Source organism: Pelodiscus sinensis, unplaced genomic scaffold (assembly GCF_049634645.1).
Source record: "Pelodiscus sinensis isolate JC-2024 unplaced genomic scaffold, ASM4963464v1 ctg39, whole genome shotgun sequence".
Lineage (NCBI taxonomy): Eukaryota > Metazoa > Chordata > Testudines > Trionychidae > Pelodiscus > Pelodiscus sinensis.
In genome coordinates this window covers 504,105-521,082 of record NW_027466048.1, presented here as the reverse complement: position 1 = coordinate 521,082, position 16,978 = coordinate 504,105, and the positions used below count along the sequence as shown (strand labels likewise).

General features: G+C 59.8%; 1 protein-coding gene across 3 annotated transcripts in view; it reads right to left on the bottom strand.

Moving 5' to 3' along the window:
- The window catches only part of LOC142826434 (alpha-2-macroglobulin-like protein 1), a 40,178-nt gene extending 23,430 nt beyond the window's left edge, over window positions 1-16,748 (bottom strand). Inside the window, exons 1-12 of one of the 3 annotated variants that reach the window (XM_075918691.1) lie at window positions 16,357-16,748; window positions 15,620-15,809; window positions 14,454-14,616; window positions 13,910-13,962; window positions 12,985-13,005; window positions 12,059-12,212; window positions 10,416-10,500; window positions 10,095-10,194; window positions 5,168-5,282; window positions 4,278-4,393; window positions 3,775-3,939; window positions 2,555-2,785 (exon numbers count right to left, since the gene is read on the bottom strand). In XM_075918691.1, coding sequence (XP_075774806.1) covers window positions 2,555-2,785; window positions 3,775-3,939; window positions 4,278-4,393; window positions 5,168-5,282; window positions 10,095-10,194; window positions 10,416-10,500; window positions 12,059-12,212; window positions 12,985-13,005; window positions 13,910-13,962; window positions 14,454-14,616; window positions 15,620-15,809; window positions 16,357-16,427 — 1,464 coding nt within the window. In that variant the 5' untranslated portion in view covers window positions 16,428-16,748. The remainder of the gene's footprint in view (window positions 1-2,554; window positions 2,786-3,774; window positions 3,940-4,277; window positions 4,394-5,167; window positions 5,283-10,094; window positions 10,195-10,415; window positions 10,501-12,058; window positions 12,213-12,984; window positions 13,006-13,909; window positions 13,963-14,453; window positions 14,617-15,619; window positions 15,810-16,356) is intronic. The other 2 variants (XM_075918692.1, XM_075918690.1) reach the window with 2 other exon arrangements.
- Between the last annotated feature and the right edge of the window lie 230 nt (window positions 16,749-16,978).

Sequence of the window (16,978 nt, the reverse complement as noted above, 5' to 3'; positions counted from 1 at the left end):
GGGCCACAATGATACTCTCAGCACAAGTGTGGAGGCATATAAATGCAAAAATATATGCAAATAGTTTTTCACACTGACAGGCATGAAAACAAAGATTAAGGCAAAACTACACAACACGCAGGCCCCTTTCCAGTCAGTTCTGCTGATATCACTAAATGCAATAGTTCCCCATTTCCACCCACATGACAGCACTTTTAATGGGAAATGACAGTCTAGGAATTAAATACAAAAACACATCTCAACAGAAGACCGTGACATTTATTACTGTATTTTAGGGAATATAACCCAGGGGTTATATTCATTTTTACAAACCTCCTCCCCACCCCCACGGGGTATACTCGGGTGCGGGGTATACAAAACTTTTTTACTCACCTGTGGGTGAGTGCGGCTGCGCGGGAACCAGACGGTGAGTGTTTCCCCCGCCGGGAGGCTTGGCCTCCAAAAGCTACCAGGGGGGATCAGGCTCACAGGCAGGCGTCACGGGGCACAGTGCCGGGCAGGCCATGCAGGACATGCCTCGGAGAATGCCCCCGCCCCCGCTCTGAGAGCCCCTCCCGGCTCAGCCTTTGCCGGGCTGGGGTTGAGAGCTGCAAACACCTTTGCCCCCGCAGAGAGCCGGGGCTGGATTGAACAGCTGAACAATGGGGGGAACCTTATGGGGGGGGGGGCACAGCCCTGTAACTTTTTCCTGGCATGGCTCTTCCAGAAGGGGGGGCGGGGGGCAAAGTCTGCCTGGGAGCCCGGCTCGCTCACCGGGAAAGCTCCGGAGCCAGGGCACAGGCATCCCCAGCAGAGGCGGCAGGTGGGAGGCTCCCAGGCCAGGCTGACAAAGGGAAGGAGCCCGGAGTCCTGTCCCGGCCGGTGGGTGGCCGGGGTCGCGGATCGCTGCAGACTGCCCACTCCCCATGCAACCCCCCCTTGCAACCCGCTTGCAATCTTGCCTGCGCCCCCCTTGCATCCTCCTTGCCACACCTTGGAGCAGTTCTGGGCATAGGGCTCGGCAGCCAGCAGCAGCAGCGTGAGGCTGCAGGCAGCCATGGTGCACAGGAGTGGGGGCAGGCAGAAATAATCTGTACCCGAATAAACCCCGCCCCCCGCCCCTGCGGGCTATACTCGTGCGCAGGATATACAGGGATTTCTAAACTCAAATGGCAAAAACCGCGGGGTACATTCGGGTGCGGGGTATATTCACAAAAAGACGGTACTTTTTTCTTTTGGCTCCCATGCATGGGACACATGTTGAGCCCTGCATAAACCCAGTCACACCGTGGCCCACAAACAAACAGGCTGTGGGCTGCATGTGGCCCATGGGCCACGTGTTGAGTAGCCCTGGTGTAGAAGAAGGAAGGGATCGTATCTGCCAGAGATGTGGCGGGTCTGGGTCCTTTCTGGAGGGTGTAATGTTGTGTGAGGTGCGATGGGAAGACCAAGTAGCTGCTCTACAAATGTCCACCAACGTACATTACGTAGGAAGGCTGATGTTGTGGCCATCGCACGTGTGGAGTGAGCCCTGATAATCCGTGGTAGCTGCTTCCCTCAAAGTTCATAAGCTGTGTGTATGCAGCTGGCAATCCATTTGGATATGCATTGTGCCGAGACGGCTGTTCTCCTATGTGGCCCAGGACAAGAGATGAAGAGTCTGTCCGACTTTCTGACCTCTTTGGTTCTGTCTAAGTAGAACACGATGGCTCGTCTTGCATCCAATGTGGCGGCTTTTCTTGTTGTTTTGAAGTAAACATTGAAAACTAACTAAAACTAAGAACTATTATTAAACTGACAGGCTGTTTGTTTGTTTCCTCTCAGGAAAGGAGAGCACTGCTCTGACTCCGTCTTCAGCTGAGGACAGTAGAAGGAATTGAGGGAGGCTCGTGCCGCGCACGCATCCAACAAACGGCAGCAGCGCGAGACACGGAGTGCACAGGCGCAGCACGAGACACGGAGTGCACAGGTGAAGCGCGAGACACGGAGTGCACAGGTGAAGCGCGAGACACGGAGTGCACAGGCGCAGCACGAGACATGGAGTGCACAGGTGAAGCGCGAGACACGGAGTGCACAGGCGCAGCACGAGACACGGAGTGCACAGGTGCGCGAGACACGGAGTGCACAGGCGAAGCGCGAGACACGGAGTGCACAGGTGCAGCGCGAGACACGGAGTGCACAGGTGAAGCGCGAGACACGGAGTGCACAGGCGCAGCACGAGACACGGAGTGCACAGGTGCAGCGCGAGACACGGAGTGCACAGGTGAAGCGCGAGACACGGAGTGCACAGGTGAAGCGCGAGACACGGAGTGCACACGTGTTCATGAGCAGCACAAACAGAATCCGCATGGCATTGGCTTCCATTAGACACCTCACTTGGCCCCCTTTGCACTACGTTTGGGGCAAACACACACCAGTGGGTGCAACAATGATCTGCATTTCCCTGTTAAAATCCGATAACGTGAGACTCGAGTTCATACTCGCACACGTGCGCGCGCGCACACACACACACACACACACTCAAACACACACACACACACACACACACATTTTAGCTTCCCAGGTTGGGGCTCACCAGGAAGATGAAATCCAGGCTCTTGGACCCGTTCCCCAGGGCCTCCCTCACCAGGACATAGTCCACGTGGAGCCGCTGAGTCTGGCCGCAGGGCAGCTCCCCGCCCAGCCTGCGGAACTTCAGGAAACTCCGGCTCCGGGAGTAGAAGGGCTCCACACGGTGATGGGCATCCGGGTAACGGGGAGAGACTCGGTCACGCTTTCCTCTGGGACCTGCCTGCTTGAAGTGCCCCTGGGGATAGAGAGCGAGGGGGCCTGCTGGATGCTGAGTGCTCAGCACAGGACAGGAATCGCACCAGGCTGGACCAGCTCTGATGCTGCTGGTTGAGCTCAGCCCCATGACCCCTCACCCCCCATCTGTAACAAGAGCCTAGAGAACCCCAGTGGTTGGAATGGGGCAGCCCTGAGCTGCGGGACCCCAGGCTGGGGATCTTTGGTGGGTGCGGGTGCCCAGAGCAGCTGGAAGGGGGCGACCTTCCTAATAAACCGCACCCCACATGGTCCTGAGAAGAGAAGTGGCAGCACTAGGATGCCGTTTGCACCACCCCTCTGATGGCTTTGCTGCTGGGTCCTGCCCCGTCCCCACCCACCTCTGTCTTGGCCCTTCAGCCTGCAGGCTCTCTGGCCAGGGGTGCTTTATACTCTGGGGCTACGGCTACATGGGCAAGATTTTGCACAAATACTCTTTAACGCAAGAGTTTTTGCGTTACAGTATTTGCACAAGAGAGCGTCTACACTGGCATGTGCTTTTGCGCAAGAGATGTGCTTTTGCACAAAAGCATCCGTGCCAGTGTAGACGCTCTCTTGTGCAAGAAAGCTCCAATGGCCATTTTAACCATCGGGCTTTCTTGTGCAAGAAATTCATGTTGCCTGTCTACACTGGCATCTTGCACAAGAACACTTGTGCAAGAGGGCTTATTCCTGAGCGGGAGCGTCATAGTTCTTGTGCAAGAAGGACTGATTTCTTACATTAGAAGGTCAGTGTTCCTGCGCAAGAACTCGCGGCCAGTGTAGACAGGCAGCAAGTTTTTCTGCAAAAGCAACTGCTTTTGCGCAAAATCTTGCCAATGTAGACACAGCCTGGGTGTGTGAAGCAATAAGAACCTCAGGGCCCAAACCTGAATCTCCTTAGGCACTCCCGTAGTAAATACTATGAGGCACAGGACAACAACAGAGCCTGCAGGACAGGATCCCCACTGGGCTCAGAGGCCCATCGTTTACCCGCAGAGCGACTAGCCCGGTCCAGCCGGAGGTGTCCAGCGTGAAGGAGGCTCTGCCAGACTCATCCGTCAGGAAGGTCTGGTTCTCACTAATGTCTCCAGAGCTAACAAACAGCCGCAGAGTCTCATTCTTCAGTGCGGAGCCGTCTGCTGCCCTCAGGAGCATCTGAGCCAGGAGATAAAGGGAGAGACACGAAACTCTGGGGACAGTACCAGGCACTGGGATCAGGACCAGGGAGAGCTGGGGTGTGTGTGGGGCAGGACTGGAATAGCGGGGAGGAATGGAGATGGGGCTGTGGGGAGCTAGGGTGGGTGTGTGGCAGGAACAGTACAGCCAGGGCCGCTGGAGGTTGGGATTGGGGGGAGCTGGGGTGGGTGTGGGGCAGGAACAGTACAGCAGGGGCTGCTGGAGGTCGGGATTGGGGGGAGCTGGGGTGGGTGTGGGGCAGGACTGGAACAGCAGGGCGCTGGGGTGAGCACGTGGGTTGCCAGGGATCCCATTACCTTGCCAGTGTAGGGGATCCCAGCCCTGTAGGCAGCGTCAGCTTCCTCAAAGGTCACCGTGGCGATTTCAGACACGATGTTGATGAGGCAGCTCCTGGTCGCATTGATCACCACCCCTAGCAGGAGAGGGAGGCCGATGGGAGACGGGGCCGGGAGCCACCCCCCAATTCAGGCTGAATCCCGGATTTCTCTCCATACCGATCTGTGCAGCCATTTCTACCCTGCTAGCCGAGGGCTGCAGGGGCCATTGGGGGAGAATTGGGGGGGGGGGGGGGGTAAATGAGGCAGGGATGGATTTTCCAGGAAGCCAGGCCCATGTCTGCCCCTGAGCAGCTGGAGCAACTGGTCCATCCAGAGGCCAGAGAGCGTCGTCCCAGGAGATGCTCCCCCCCCCCCCCCCGGAGAGAGTCCCCTGCCTGTGTGTGTCTGGTCACAGGGCACAGGAGCCCTGCATCCCACCTCCTGTGCTGCCAGACCCAAGCACGGGCCCAGCTCAGGGGCCCGTCGCTGGCAATAGCTGGGGCTGGACATGTCCGGGGAAGGGGCTGTGCCCTGCTGTGCCTTGGCAGGGAAACTGTCCAGACCCCGGCTGGGGGCAGGGCTGGGGAGAAGCTCATCATGTCAGCCAGTGTTAAAGACGGGCCCCAGAACCTGGCTCTGAGCCCCACAAGCTGTGGGGAGTGCAGGGCTGCGCCCAGATCTGAGCTCACATGAGGGCTGCAGCCCTGTCAGGGGCCGAACCGGAACCCAGCCCCCACCACAAACGCTGCCCCAGACCCATCTCTAAAGGGCTGGCCTAGCACTGGCCCTGTCACTGCAGGGACACCCCTCTGCCTCTGGGCTCACTGCTCCGGGTGCCTGCGCACAGGTCTGCTTGGGTTCAGGCCCACCTGTCCCCTCCTCCATGAGAGAGGCCATGGCCTCCAGGTTCATCCGGTAGCCAGAGCGGGTCAGGTGGAAGGGAGGCGTCCCCACCTCCCAGGAAAGGCAGCCGTCGCTCTCAGTCTGCAGGAAGAGAAGCACAGCCCGTTAGCAGCAACCCGGCCCCAGGTCTCTAATCGGGCTGGGCCGGGGGAGCACTGGGAGGTGCTGGCTCATGCCCAGGGGGTCTCAGCTGAACCTGGAAATACTCCCTGGCAGGAGCCTGACTCCCGGGGCCATCGGCAGGTGCTGGTGTCGAGCCTCCCTTGAGTGCTGGGGACGCTGCCGGCATTGACCCGCTGGGAACACCCGAACCCCCTGTGCCAGGTGAGAGCTGGGGCTGTGTGACTCACCGCCAGTGTGGAGACAGCCCAGAGCACCCAACAGGAAACGCCCGGGACACCAGACAGACTCTTGTGGGGCCTGCAAGGGTCATTTCCCTGCCTCCCCTCAGGGGACAATGACTCATCCTGGGGCTCCGCTCTGCGCCCTGGGAAGGGGAGTGGTGCTAGTGGCAGTGCACCATTTCCAATCTTCTTAGGGGACAACTTGAACCATGATGGGGCTACTTAGGTACTAGGAAATGTCAGTGTTCTGGCAGATAATTTAGCAATTAGCTGACAGCAGCCTTGTATCTAATCTACTCTGCATTTTAGAGTTTGTTGGCTTGTCTATTTGAGGAAGAACTCCTTCTAAACAGGAAGAGGTAGAACCACCAGATTGGAACGCAGCTTCTCTTAAAGCAGTGAAGGGTTTGGTTGTGCCAGGACAATGGGCTGTGCCTGGAATGGGATTGCTGGAATGGGATTGCCCAGCCCTTTGTTCATTCATCCAGCCTTTACTGGGGGCAGGGCTATCATGAAGAGTTATATAAAGCCTGCCAGTAAGCAACCAGAGAGCTAGTGAACTGGGAGTTTGGTGGGACAGATTCAAGGGGGTTAGGTGCATCTGGCATTCTTTAAAACGAAACTAAAACCAAAACTACCTGATTGAAATAAAACCCTATCGAGAATCCAAATATCAGCTGTGGGAACTGTTTGACCATGTGCTTCTCTGTTTGAAAAGTGTGAATTGGGAGTGTTTAGTTTCAGGTGGCCCTAGAAAGACCAACTAGCCATGAGGCAGGGCTCCAAGTACAGGCATCTGGTTGGAGCCAGCAGTCTTATGAAAAAGGCAGCCGGAGTGAACGTAGTGAGCAGCAAACAGGGGAGTTTGCCTGGGAGTTCACCATAGGAGCAGCCCCACAGTGGCTGGTGTTTTTCTTTCTTTTCTGTCTCTTCTTTTCTCTCTCATTTCTTCCTTTCAGGCTTCAGGGGCAATAAAAACAACATCAGAGGAGTGTCTCAGAAGGAGACAGGATGGAGAGTGAAAGATCAGCTGGCGAGACCTGCACAGCATGTGCCATGTTTGTCTTCCTCCCAGAAGACAGAAGTGATTTCATCTGAAGTGCAAGCTGGGCTCCATATTGAAAGAGAAAGTTAGAGGATGAGTGGCTCAAATATCAACCATGCTCTGGTGAGGCCACATCCGGAGTATTGTGTCCAGTTCTGGGCCCTCCGCGATAGAAAAGAAGTGGACGCACTGGAGAGGGTCCAGCAGAGGGTGACCAAAATGATTAGGGGGCTGGAGCACATGACCTATAAGAGAGGCTGAAGGGTTTGGGATTGTTTTGTCTACAAAAGAAAAGAGTGAGGGGAGATTTGATAGCAGCCTAAAACTACCTGAAGGGGGGGGGGGTCCAAGTAGGATGGAGAGAGGCTGTTCTCAGTGGTGATAGATGGCAGAACAAGGAGCAATGGTCTTAAGTTGAAGTGGGGGAGATCTAGGTTGGATATTAGGAAAAACTATTTCCCTAGGAGGGTGGTGAAGCACTGGGATAGGTTACCAAAGGAGGGTGGTGGAATCTCCATCCCTAGAGGATTTTAAGTCTTGGCTTGACAAAGCCCTGGCTGGGTGTGATTTAGTTGGGACTGGTCCTACCGTGAGCAGAGGGCTGGACTTGATGACCTTGTGAGGTCTCTTCCAGCTCTATGATTCTAGGAATTCATGAGGTTACTCGACTATTCAACTAATCGATATTTAACATCACTAGTCTCTGAAGAGGGATGGGCTGGGGGGATGTAAGGGGAAAGTGAAACGAAAGGGACATAGTCGGTAGGCGAAAAGATGGCACTGGCCTGTTGGCACTGGATGCATGGGGAGCTCAGGCAGACCCTCGACCAAAGGTTCACATTTGTTGCTTTGCAGCCTGGGAACCCGAAGAGTGGGATTGGGGTGGGCGCGTCTTCTGAGACTGTTGTCTGGGTCCGTTGTAGTCATATGACCCTTGCTGTGCTGGTTGTAATAATTGTCCTTGTTCCTGTTCTAAGGGGTATAGCGCTCCTGTCGATACAGTGGTGCACACATGCCCAGCGCTAGGGAGTCCTGGCTGCTATGGAGGAAATCGACCATCTTGGCTGCGAAGAGCTTCTGTTTATCTGCCTTAGACTGCAACTCCCTGGGCGCTCCCACTGCTTGAAGCCACGAAGCCCTGGGCCTCATGACCACTGGAGCTGTCGGCCTCGCTGCCGTGTCAGCCACGTCAAGTGAGGACTGTGAAGCGGTACGGACAATGGCATGGCCCTCGTGGACGACCGATCTGAGTACGGGCCTCCTGGAGTCTGAGAAATGTTCCGTTCACTCAGCTAGTTTGTAACACTTCTCAAAGTCACCGAATAGTTTGTGATTCTAAGCTGCAATGTGGCAGAGGAATGTCGCTTCCTGCCAAACAATCTCACTTCCTGTGCTCTCTGTCACTGAGAACGGATTTGAATTGTGTAGCCATAGCGCAGGGGAGGGCAATAATTTTGACAGGGAGCCATGCCAAGGTTTTGGAAAGTGGTCGAGGGCCACCGCATTCTTCCGTGATATTAATGGAGGACGTGCAGGGTCTGGGATGGAGGTTGGGTACAGAGGGGAGCTCGGGTAGGGGACTAGGCTGCAGGAGGGACACTGGAGTCTGGGTGGGCGTTTCAGTGAAGGAGGCGATTGTGACCGAGGGCAGGGGACTGGAGTGCAGGGGTTTGGGACGTGACTCAGGGTCGAAGGGGATTGTGATCTGGGCAGGAGATTGGGGTGGCAGATCTGGGAGGGGGTACGGGTGCAAGAAGGGGACAGAGGGTTTGGATATGTTGAGTGGGGGGCAAAGGGTTGGGGCAGGAGGGGCTGGGGTGTCAGAGGCAGGCTGTGGCCAGGAGACTTATCAGCCAGCAGCCAAACCAGCGTGCCTGCCTGCAGAACTAAGGTTTTCAGAGCTTAAAATGTTTCCCAGCCAGCCTGCCTGCTGGCCTGGCCGTGTGCTTCAGCGAATGACTGAGCCAGAAGAGGGGGGCGTGGTTCTTCTTGACTGCCTGGTATTCAAACAAGCTCCCATTGGCTGTTTTTTAGCCAGAAACTGGTCAATGGGATTGTGCTGGGGGTGGGGGAAGCTCCGGAAGCTTCCCCCGTCCCCTCCAGTTTTAAAACAGAAATACGTCCCAGCAGCACGTTTCTGCAGGGCACGCGAGGCTGTGATGCAAGCAGAGGAGCCTGCCTGGGGCTCCTTGCTGCTTCCACAGGCTGGATCCGGTGGCTTGGTGAGCCAGATCTGGCCCTCAGGCCATATTTTGCCCAGGCCTGCCCTAGAGCCATGATTAACGACATCCGTTACTGAGGAGTTGGTTTGCGGATGAGAAGAAAGGAAGACTAAGACCTTAGGCAGCACAAAATACTCCTGCCAACTCCTTTGCATGTGGGTTGGGTGGAAGCTGGGGTTCACCGTTTCTCGTCTGATACCCCCATGATGGGCAGGGTGATCAATGGCCTCATCGATGGGCAACATGATCTGCCCCTGAGAGGCAGGACTGATATTTCTCAGGAGGCCGAGTTGTTCTTCCTCCAGCTCCTGGTGCTGAACCTCTTGGCTCGAGGCCACCCTTTGAAAAACTTCTTGGAAACTCTTTCAAGTCATCGGTGGGATACGTATCCTCTGGGATCACAGCTTCATCGGGGGATGAGGAAGAATTATCTGTAGGAGAATCCCCAGGAGCACGTGTCTCAGTTTGTTCATCCTGGATTTGGCCCTCCTTTTCCTCCGAATCCACCGTGGTCAGGAGGGTGAGAGGGTGAGGTTGGTGTGGGCCTCTTTGCTGGGGTAGACGGAACTGAAGAATGAAATCTACAAGAACTCCAGTGCTTCCGTGGTGGCCAGTGGGGTGGATAGTGAGGCCAAGAATATGGCCACTCAGAGTACCACAACAGGTTGCGGGGTATGTTGCGATGAGAATAAGAGCAGTGAGATGTGGCACGTGAGGAGTGTTGGGAGGAAAAGACACTTCTCCGAGCCTCCTCTCCGAGCAAGGTGCACACAGAGAACACCGGAGATTTAACAGAGCCCCGAGAAGTGCAGGGTGAAACCAGTACCGGGGAGAGTTCCCCAGATGCAGGGAGGGAAGAACGGCGTCTGTCATGTCTCCCCAGTGCCAAGGATTCCCACAGTGGAGCACCCACGGGGACATCACCCGCAGAAGAACTCGAGGCTTTGTGTCTCTGCTGGTGGGGCACATCTCTACATGGTGCTCCACAAGCAACAGTGATTCCACCCAGGAAGGGAAAAATCGGCAGGGACACTGGCCACATCCCCCTACCCAAGGTGGGGAGCCCCAAGGGATCCAGGCCCTGATTCACCTGCACTTACACCAGCCTTACACCAGGGACTCTCTATTGTCAACCCTGGGCCCCTCCCATTTTACCCCCGGGGCAGATGAGAGCAGGATCAGGCCCCAGGCTGCAAAGGGAGGATGAGGGATCCCAGAGGAATGTTCATGATTCTCACAGTAAGTCACAGAGCCCCACCCTGGCGCCTTCAGTTGCACTCACCTGGCCCGTGAGATGTACACACACGCTCCGGCGCGTCTTCTCTCTGAGCCGACACAGGGTGGCCTGGACTCTCCCCAGCACGGGCTTCCCGTCGGTGTATCTGTGCAGCAGAGGGAAGAGAAAGGGGAAGTGGGAGAGGGTCCCTTGCTGGGGTGTCTGGTGGTTTGGGTGGCAGGGTGACCCCCCCCCCGGACAGAGACAGAGGCAGGGAAGGGGGGCAGGGACATGTCACACCCTGACAAAGGAGTGAAGGGGAGGGGAGTCAGGTCCAGGGGAACCAGCCCCCCTTTACCGGCCCGGCAGGGCTGGGTTCGCACTCACCGGCCACACACCCGCAGGTGGAGCGCCTTGTCCAGCACCGTCACCACGGGGGGCAGCTGGAGGGTCACTTCGAACTTGGGTGGCTCTGGAGGGCAGAGAAGGAGGGGGTGGAAAGGACCCACAGCCCCAGCTCGGGGGGTTCCTCACAAGATGTGAGCTCCATGCTGGGGTGGGGGGAGCTGTCAGAAATGGCACCCTGAGAGCCACTGCTAATGGCCCTGTTTGCCCCCAGCCTCCTCCCTCTGGCTGCTCCCACAGCCCCCAGCACTGGCCTGCTCAAACCAGCCCAACTGAGACAAAGCCCAGAGGTGATGGGAATTTTGGGTGTGACTGCCACAGAGAGGCTGCCCATCTGCCTGCATGTAAACAATGGCCGATGCCTTTGTCACCTGACCCAGGAGGGGATGTGACCAGGTGCCACCTTTTGCCCAGGAAGCAGGACAAAGGGCAGAGATATTCCTGGGGGAGGGGCTGGGACCAGGCAGCTGGGGGTCTGAGAGGACTCGGGGCACAGAGGGGAGGGCCAGGTTCTGGGCTCCCCTTTCCCAAGAAGGCATTTACTGCATGTTCCCAGTTACTGTGCTGACAAGTCCGTTCTACGCCGCAGGGGGACAGTTGGGGTCAGTGACACCGGGGGGCCTGGAGCAGGGTGTCTGGGGAGCGGGGGGGCTGGGGACTCAGGGGCAAGGTCTCTAGTGGGGATGCTACAGTGTGTAATTAAGTAACTACAGTTTCAGCGGGAGGCTCCCCAGGAGCCAGTGAGCGTGGGGACCCCCGTGTGACCGTAAACGTTAATGGGCCCAGGCTCCTTGGTTCCCCGTTTACACAGTTACACTTTTACATCCCCAATGTCCCCAGGAGCAGGGGCCACGTGGGGGGTCTCATTGGCCGGGTGTCTGAGCGCTGAGGTGTGGGGGCTGCAGGCAGGTGGGGACTGGTTGGGACCCACGGGGATCAGGCTCAGCAGCAGCATCTGAGGCCTCGGGCAGGGCATAAGGCCAACTGGGGCAAGGCTGGGATGGGGCAGAGTCTGCGTGTCCCTTGCCCAGGGCCCCAGAGCAGCGGTTTTCTAGCAGCGCTCCACAGACTATATCCAAGGGGTCCATGAACTAGGAAGGGAACGTGCCCAGAAGAGTCGATCTGCTTCTCCGACCGTCCCAAGCTCAGGAACGCCCCCTGGCAGGCCCAACCCGGGGGGGTGTCAGTTCCACAGCAGCCCCCAGACCAGCTCCTCTCTCAGGCCGCACCAAGCGCCAGGCCCAGCATGTGCCCCATGCTCTGCATTCTGCTGCGTGCATTTGCGCCAAACACTTACACCAAAGGCAACTGTGTCCACAGGCCTGAGACTTCCCCAGGGGTCCACAAATGAAATGAAGTTGAAACCAGCTGCAGAGTGGAACAGGGAGCCTGAATTCCCCTCCTCCAGGCCCCAGAGCAGAGTGGGGCAGGGACGGGAGGGGCAAGGAGCCTGAATTCCCCTCCCCAGAATCCCAACACCCCAGAGCAGAGGTGCAGGGTCTCATGGTGCTGGCTGGGCCAGTCCCAAGGCTCTGAGCTCCCAGGGACCCCCAGACACATCACCCCCAGGAGACTCATGAATCCTCCCCCCCACCCTCGGTCGCTGCCCCGGCCCCGCTGCGCACCGTACTCCTCCACGCTGAACCAACGCCTGGTCCCCTGCACCTCGATGGCGTATGGCCCCAGGGCCAGCTCGGCAGCCAGCGGGAGGGACAGATCCACGATGCCCTGCTGCGGAGTCACATCTCGCCACTGGGCGATGCGGTTCCCGTGGGGATCCTGGCACACGGACACGCCCTGCTCAGCCGCTGCCCGCACACGGCTCCACCCGGCAGCCCCCGAGTGCCTGGCGCTGCTGGTGGGGCTGGATCGACGGCCGGGGCCTCAGATCTTCTCCTTAGCCTGGAGCAGGCACCCCCGGGTAGTCCTGGGCAAGTTCCCACCACCCACGGTACCTCCCGCCAACACCCTGCAACCCTGACCCAAGGGCACCGGCTCAGGAACAGGCTCCCGTGGGCTTCCCATCTCCAGCCTGGACAAAGCCCAGGGAACAGCCCTAGGGACCGTCTCCATCTCAGCTCTAGGCCTCTGTGGTAACGTTCCCTGTCCCCCTCCCCCAAGCAGCCTCCCCAAACCTCCACCCCCCTGCTCTGCAGCTCCCAGAAAGCCCCCCCTACCCAAGAGAGCCCCCACTTAGTTCCCCACTGGCCTGACCCAGCGTGTGGGGGCTGCGAACATTCGGGATGAGTGATTCAGGCAGGGATCCCAGCCAGGGCCCCACCCCCCAGCCCCTGGACAGCCCCAGACGATGCAAACACGGGTGGGGAGGACGTAACCCGACGGCACAAATGTCCCTCCCCACCCCCACGTGGCCTGGCTCAGAAACACCCTCTGCTCTGGGACCCTGTGCACCCCACGGGCAGGGGGTCTAGGCTGGTTGCTGGACCCTGTGGTCAGAGCCCAGACCCCTCTGGGATCCCCACGACTGAACCCCCCCCTACAGCCCTCGGCTAAGCCAGACGGGAGGAGAAGGCTGGGGGGACAGACTGACCTGCAGGGTCACCAGGGGCAGCTGCAAAGCAAACAGACAGGAGATGCCGGTTAGAGCAGGGGTCTCCAACCTTTTCACACCCAAGATCACCTTTAAATGTCAGAACGAGCCAAGATCTACCGCCCCGTCCTTCCCGCAAGACCCCACCCCTTCCTTGAAGCACCTTGATGGTGCAGAAGTGCTGTGGCGGAAGACTGAGGGTATGTCTACACTACCCCGCTAGTTCGAACTAGCAGGGTAATGTATGCATACCGAACGTGCAAATGAAGCCCGGGATTTGAATTTCCCGGGCTTCATTTGCATAAGCCGTCCGGCGCCATTTTTAAATGCCGGCTTGTTCAAACCCCGTGCCGCGCGGCTACACGGGGCACGGGCTAGCAAGCCATTCCGAACTATCTGTACGCCCCCCCCAGCCCCACCCCACCCCCACTCTCACCCCGCCCCTGCTCTCACCAGCCTGCTATATCATGTTTCCCTGCCCTCCTCGCCCCCCGCATCCATCTTGGCCCGCCCCACCCCCACTCTCACCCCGCCCCCACAGGCCAGCCCCACCCCCACTCTCAGCCCGCCCCCACAGGCCAGCCCCACCCCCACTCTCACCCCGCCCCCACAGGCCTGCCCCACCCCCGCTCTCACCCCGCCCCCACAGGCCAGCCCCACCCCCACTCTCAGCCCGCCCCCACAGGCCAGCCCCACCCCCACTCTCACCCCGCCCCCACAGGCCTGCCCCACCCCCACTCTCACCCCGCCCCTGCTCTCACCAGCCTGCTATATCATGTTTCCCTGCCCTCCTCGCCCCCCGCATCCATCTTGGCCCGCCCCACCCCCACTCTCACCCCGCCCCCACAGGCCAGCCCCACCCCCACTCTCAGCCCGCCCCCACAGGCCAGCCCCACCCCCGCTCTCACCCCACCCCCGCTCTCACCGGCCTGGCGCTGGGAACAAAGTCTTTGTCCAAAGTGACGATTCGAAACTTCACTGCAAAGGGGCAGAGGCAGAGGGGAGTCAGCCCCGGCCTGGTTCTCTGGGTGATTCCCGGGGGACGGTGCCAGCCGGACGCCCAGGCACTGACGGCCTCTGTGACCCCTCGCAACGGGCACAGCCCGGGCAGGGCGGCGCGAGCTTCCCCACGCTGCCTCTGCCCACGGGCCGTGGCCCTGCCCTGGGCGGCTGCCGGGAGCTGAGCCTCCAGGGCCCGGCCAGACCCCGGCCTCCCTGCGGAGGCTGCCAGAGGAGGCCGATCGGGGCCCCTGCAGCCAGCACCAAGGATGGGCTGAGACCCCCCTTGGTTCCATGCAGCCCCCAAACGGGCTCAGGCTTTGGGCCTCTCACCCCTGGGCCGGGTGCAGACAGGGGCCTACAAGTGAGAGTCCCGTATCCCCGGAGCCCCCCTCCCCTCCCCACAGCCCAGGGTCCCTCCCAAGGGCCTGGGGCCCCACCAAACCCCTCCAGCAGCCCCTGCCCCTCACCTGTCTGTCCCGGCTTGTAGGCGGCCTTGTCCGTCTGCACAAAGGTCCCCGGCTCCAGCACCCGCAGCAGCACTGTCGTCCGCTCCGAGAACTGCAGGGTGTCCCCCCGCACCGAGAGGTGCAGCTCTGCGGCTTCCTGCTGCCCCCGAGACGGGGCTGGAACCTGCACAGGGGAACCCCAGCAAGGCCACAGTGACCAGTGACGGGCCGGTCGGGGCGCAGACCCACTACTGCGCGGAGTGGGGGGTGTCACTGACACGTATGGAGAGTGAGAGGTCCCTACACCCCCATCCACAGCCAGATGTGACTCTGCCAGCGCGTAGAACACCCAAAATACCCATCCCCCATCCAGTCATTGGTGCGGTGCCCAGGGAAACTGAGGCACACGCCCGGGGTTACTATAACAACTCAAGATTCACATGCAGCCTCACAAGGGGACTGAAACTTTGTTACAGGGGGGCATTGGCAGCGTGTGTTGAAAATGGGACGCCTGGTGAAACTACTCGTATTCAGGGGAGTTCAACAGCAATCAGCTGACTGGGCCCCAGTTAACACACACACAGCAGAGCTGGATTCTCAGCTTTGTAGCTCGAGGGGTCCCACGGGGAGAGGACACAGCAGGGGGAGCGACAGGCTGAGCTTTGCACTCCCACTGCCATCATCGGCCACTGGACCCCACCATCCCTGGGGGGCAGCAGCCAGCAAACAGGGATCTGGCCAGCAGCAGGACCAGCCGGTGCTGGTGGGAGCAGGGAAGAGAGACAGGAAACACGGGACAATTTGCCTGCTTGTAAGAAAAAGTCAGGCACCTCCAGGAGGGCTGAAATACGGGCCAGTCCCTTTAAAAACAGGACGTCTGGTCACCCGAGGCAGGGCTGTTCGCGAGTCCCTGCTCCAGCCTTCCCCAAACTGTGGGACCCTCCCGCCCAGCCAGGGGCCTCCCAGCAGGCGGGCGCTCGGTGGAGCTGAAAGCCAAGGCTCCGTCTGCGCCCCCATCCCTGCCCCCTCCAGCTTGTCGCTGCTGAAGGACGCTCTGTGGCTACAGCTGCCCATGGCCAGGGCCGGGATCAGTCTGTGCCTGAGGCCTGAGGCCGGGCTGGGGCTGCAGGCCCAGGGCTGACGGGCTCGGTGCCCATGGCCAGGGCCGGGCTGGGTGGGGGGCTCACCTGGAAGCTCAGGTTCTCGCGCAGACGGGGCTCCTGGACCTCTCTCTCCAGCAGGGTGACATTGCTGAGCCCCTCCCCCCTCTCCAGCCGGACGCTCACCCGGACGGTCTCGTTGAGGTCGCTGAGATGAACTGACACCGTCCCCGTGTGCGGGTGGTAGAGCTGGGCTGGGCTCACCACCACATAGTGCCTGGGGAGGGGCAGCACCGTGGGAGGGGGGAGGAGCCGGGGAGGGGAGAGCCCAGAAAAGGTCCCTTCTGCAGGGGGCAGAGCTGGGTCCGTGGTGCTTGAGGCTGATTGATCTCTCTAGCTGCAGGGCAAGGCTCTTCCACTCCTGTTCCCCCCCCCACGCACACATCCTGCCCCCCACGGACCTGGAGGCCCCCCAGGGCACAGAGAGGAGCTGAGTCCCCGTCCATCCCTGGCCTCTCAGCTGCCCCTGTGCTGGGGCTGAACAGACCCATTACTGGATCTGTGGCTGAGGGAGCCGGTGGCCCCAGGGGATTACCAGCCCATGGTACAGAGGGGCTGAGGCACAGAGAGGGGGTGTCTGCCTCTGGGGGTAGGACAAGGGGGGGGACAGGAGGGTCCCAGCATCGGGGACTGAGCTCCCGGGGAGAATGGATCTGTCCCCTTACTTTCCTGTCAAGCAGCCTCCTCACCAGTGCCCTGGGTTGATTCCAACCCCCCACACTGCCCACCACACAGACAGACAGACAGACACGGACAGGGCTTACGGCTCTGCAGACGTCCCAGCTGTGAGGTGCAGGAGGAGCAGCAGGCCGGCCGGGGTTACCGGGGCCCCCATTCCTGGGTGCAGGCAGACGTGCTGGGACAAGGGACACACACACGTCACGCCCCTCTGAGTCCTTCTTCCTCCCTCCCACGCTCTGAGCCGGGGACCAGCCTGCTGGGCCCTGATATAGACTCTGGGGCCGGAGCTTCGCCTGTGGGCCGGGCACAGAAGGGTCGGGTCAGGTCTCTGGCGGGGGCTGGCACACGCACCTAGGACAATATTTACCCACCAACCCAGCTGCTGGATCCGAGTCTGACGGTTCTGGCTGGCAAAGGCCCAGGCGGCCAGGGGGCCCCTCGCATTGGTTACAGGCCTGGGGGCGGGACCCCTGGGGTCAGTGGGCCGGCAGTAGCCGGGATGCTGGGACAGACCAGGCAGGAGTGGGGGGAGGAGCTTGCTGAGAAATGAGTTTGTTAAAATGGGCCCTAGCAGTGACCCACGACAGCCATGCCAATGGGGAGAACGGGGGGGGGGGGGGAGGCTGAACACGTCCCATGAAAACGTCTGTGAGGGGGCTGCACACCCCGCTCTGGGCAGAAGGGGTCCATCCACTGTGGCCTGAG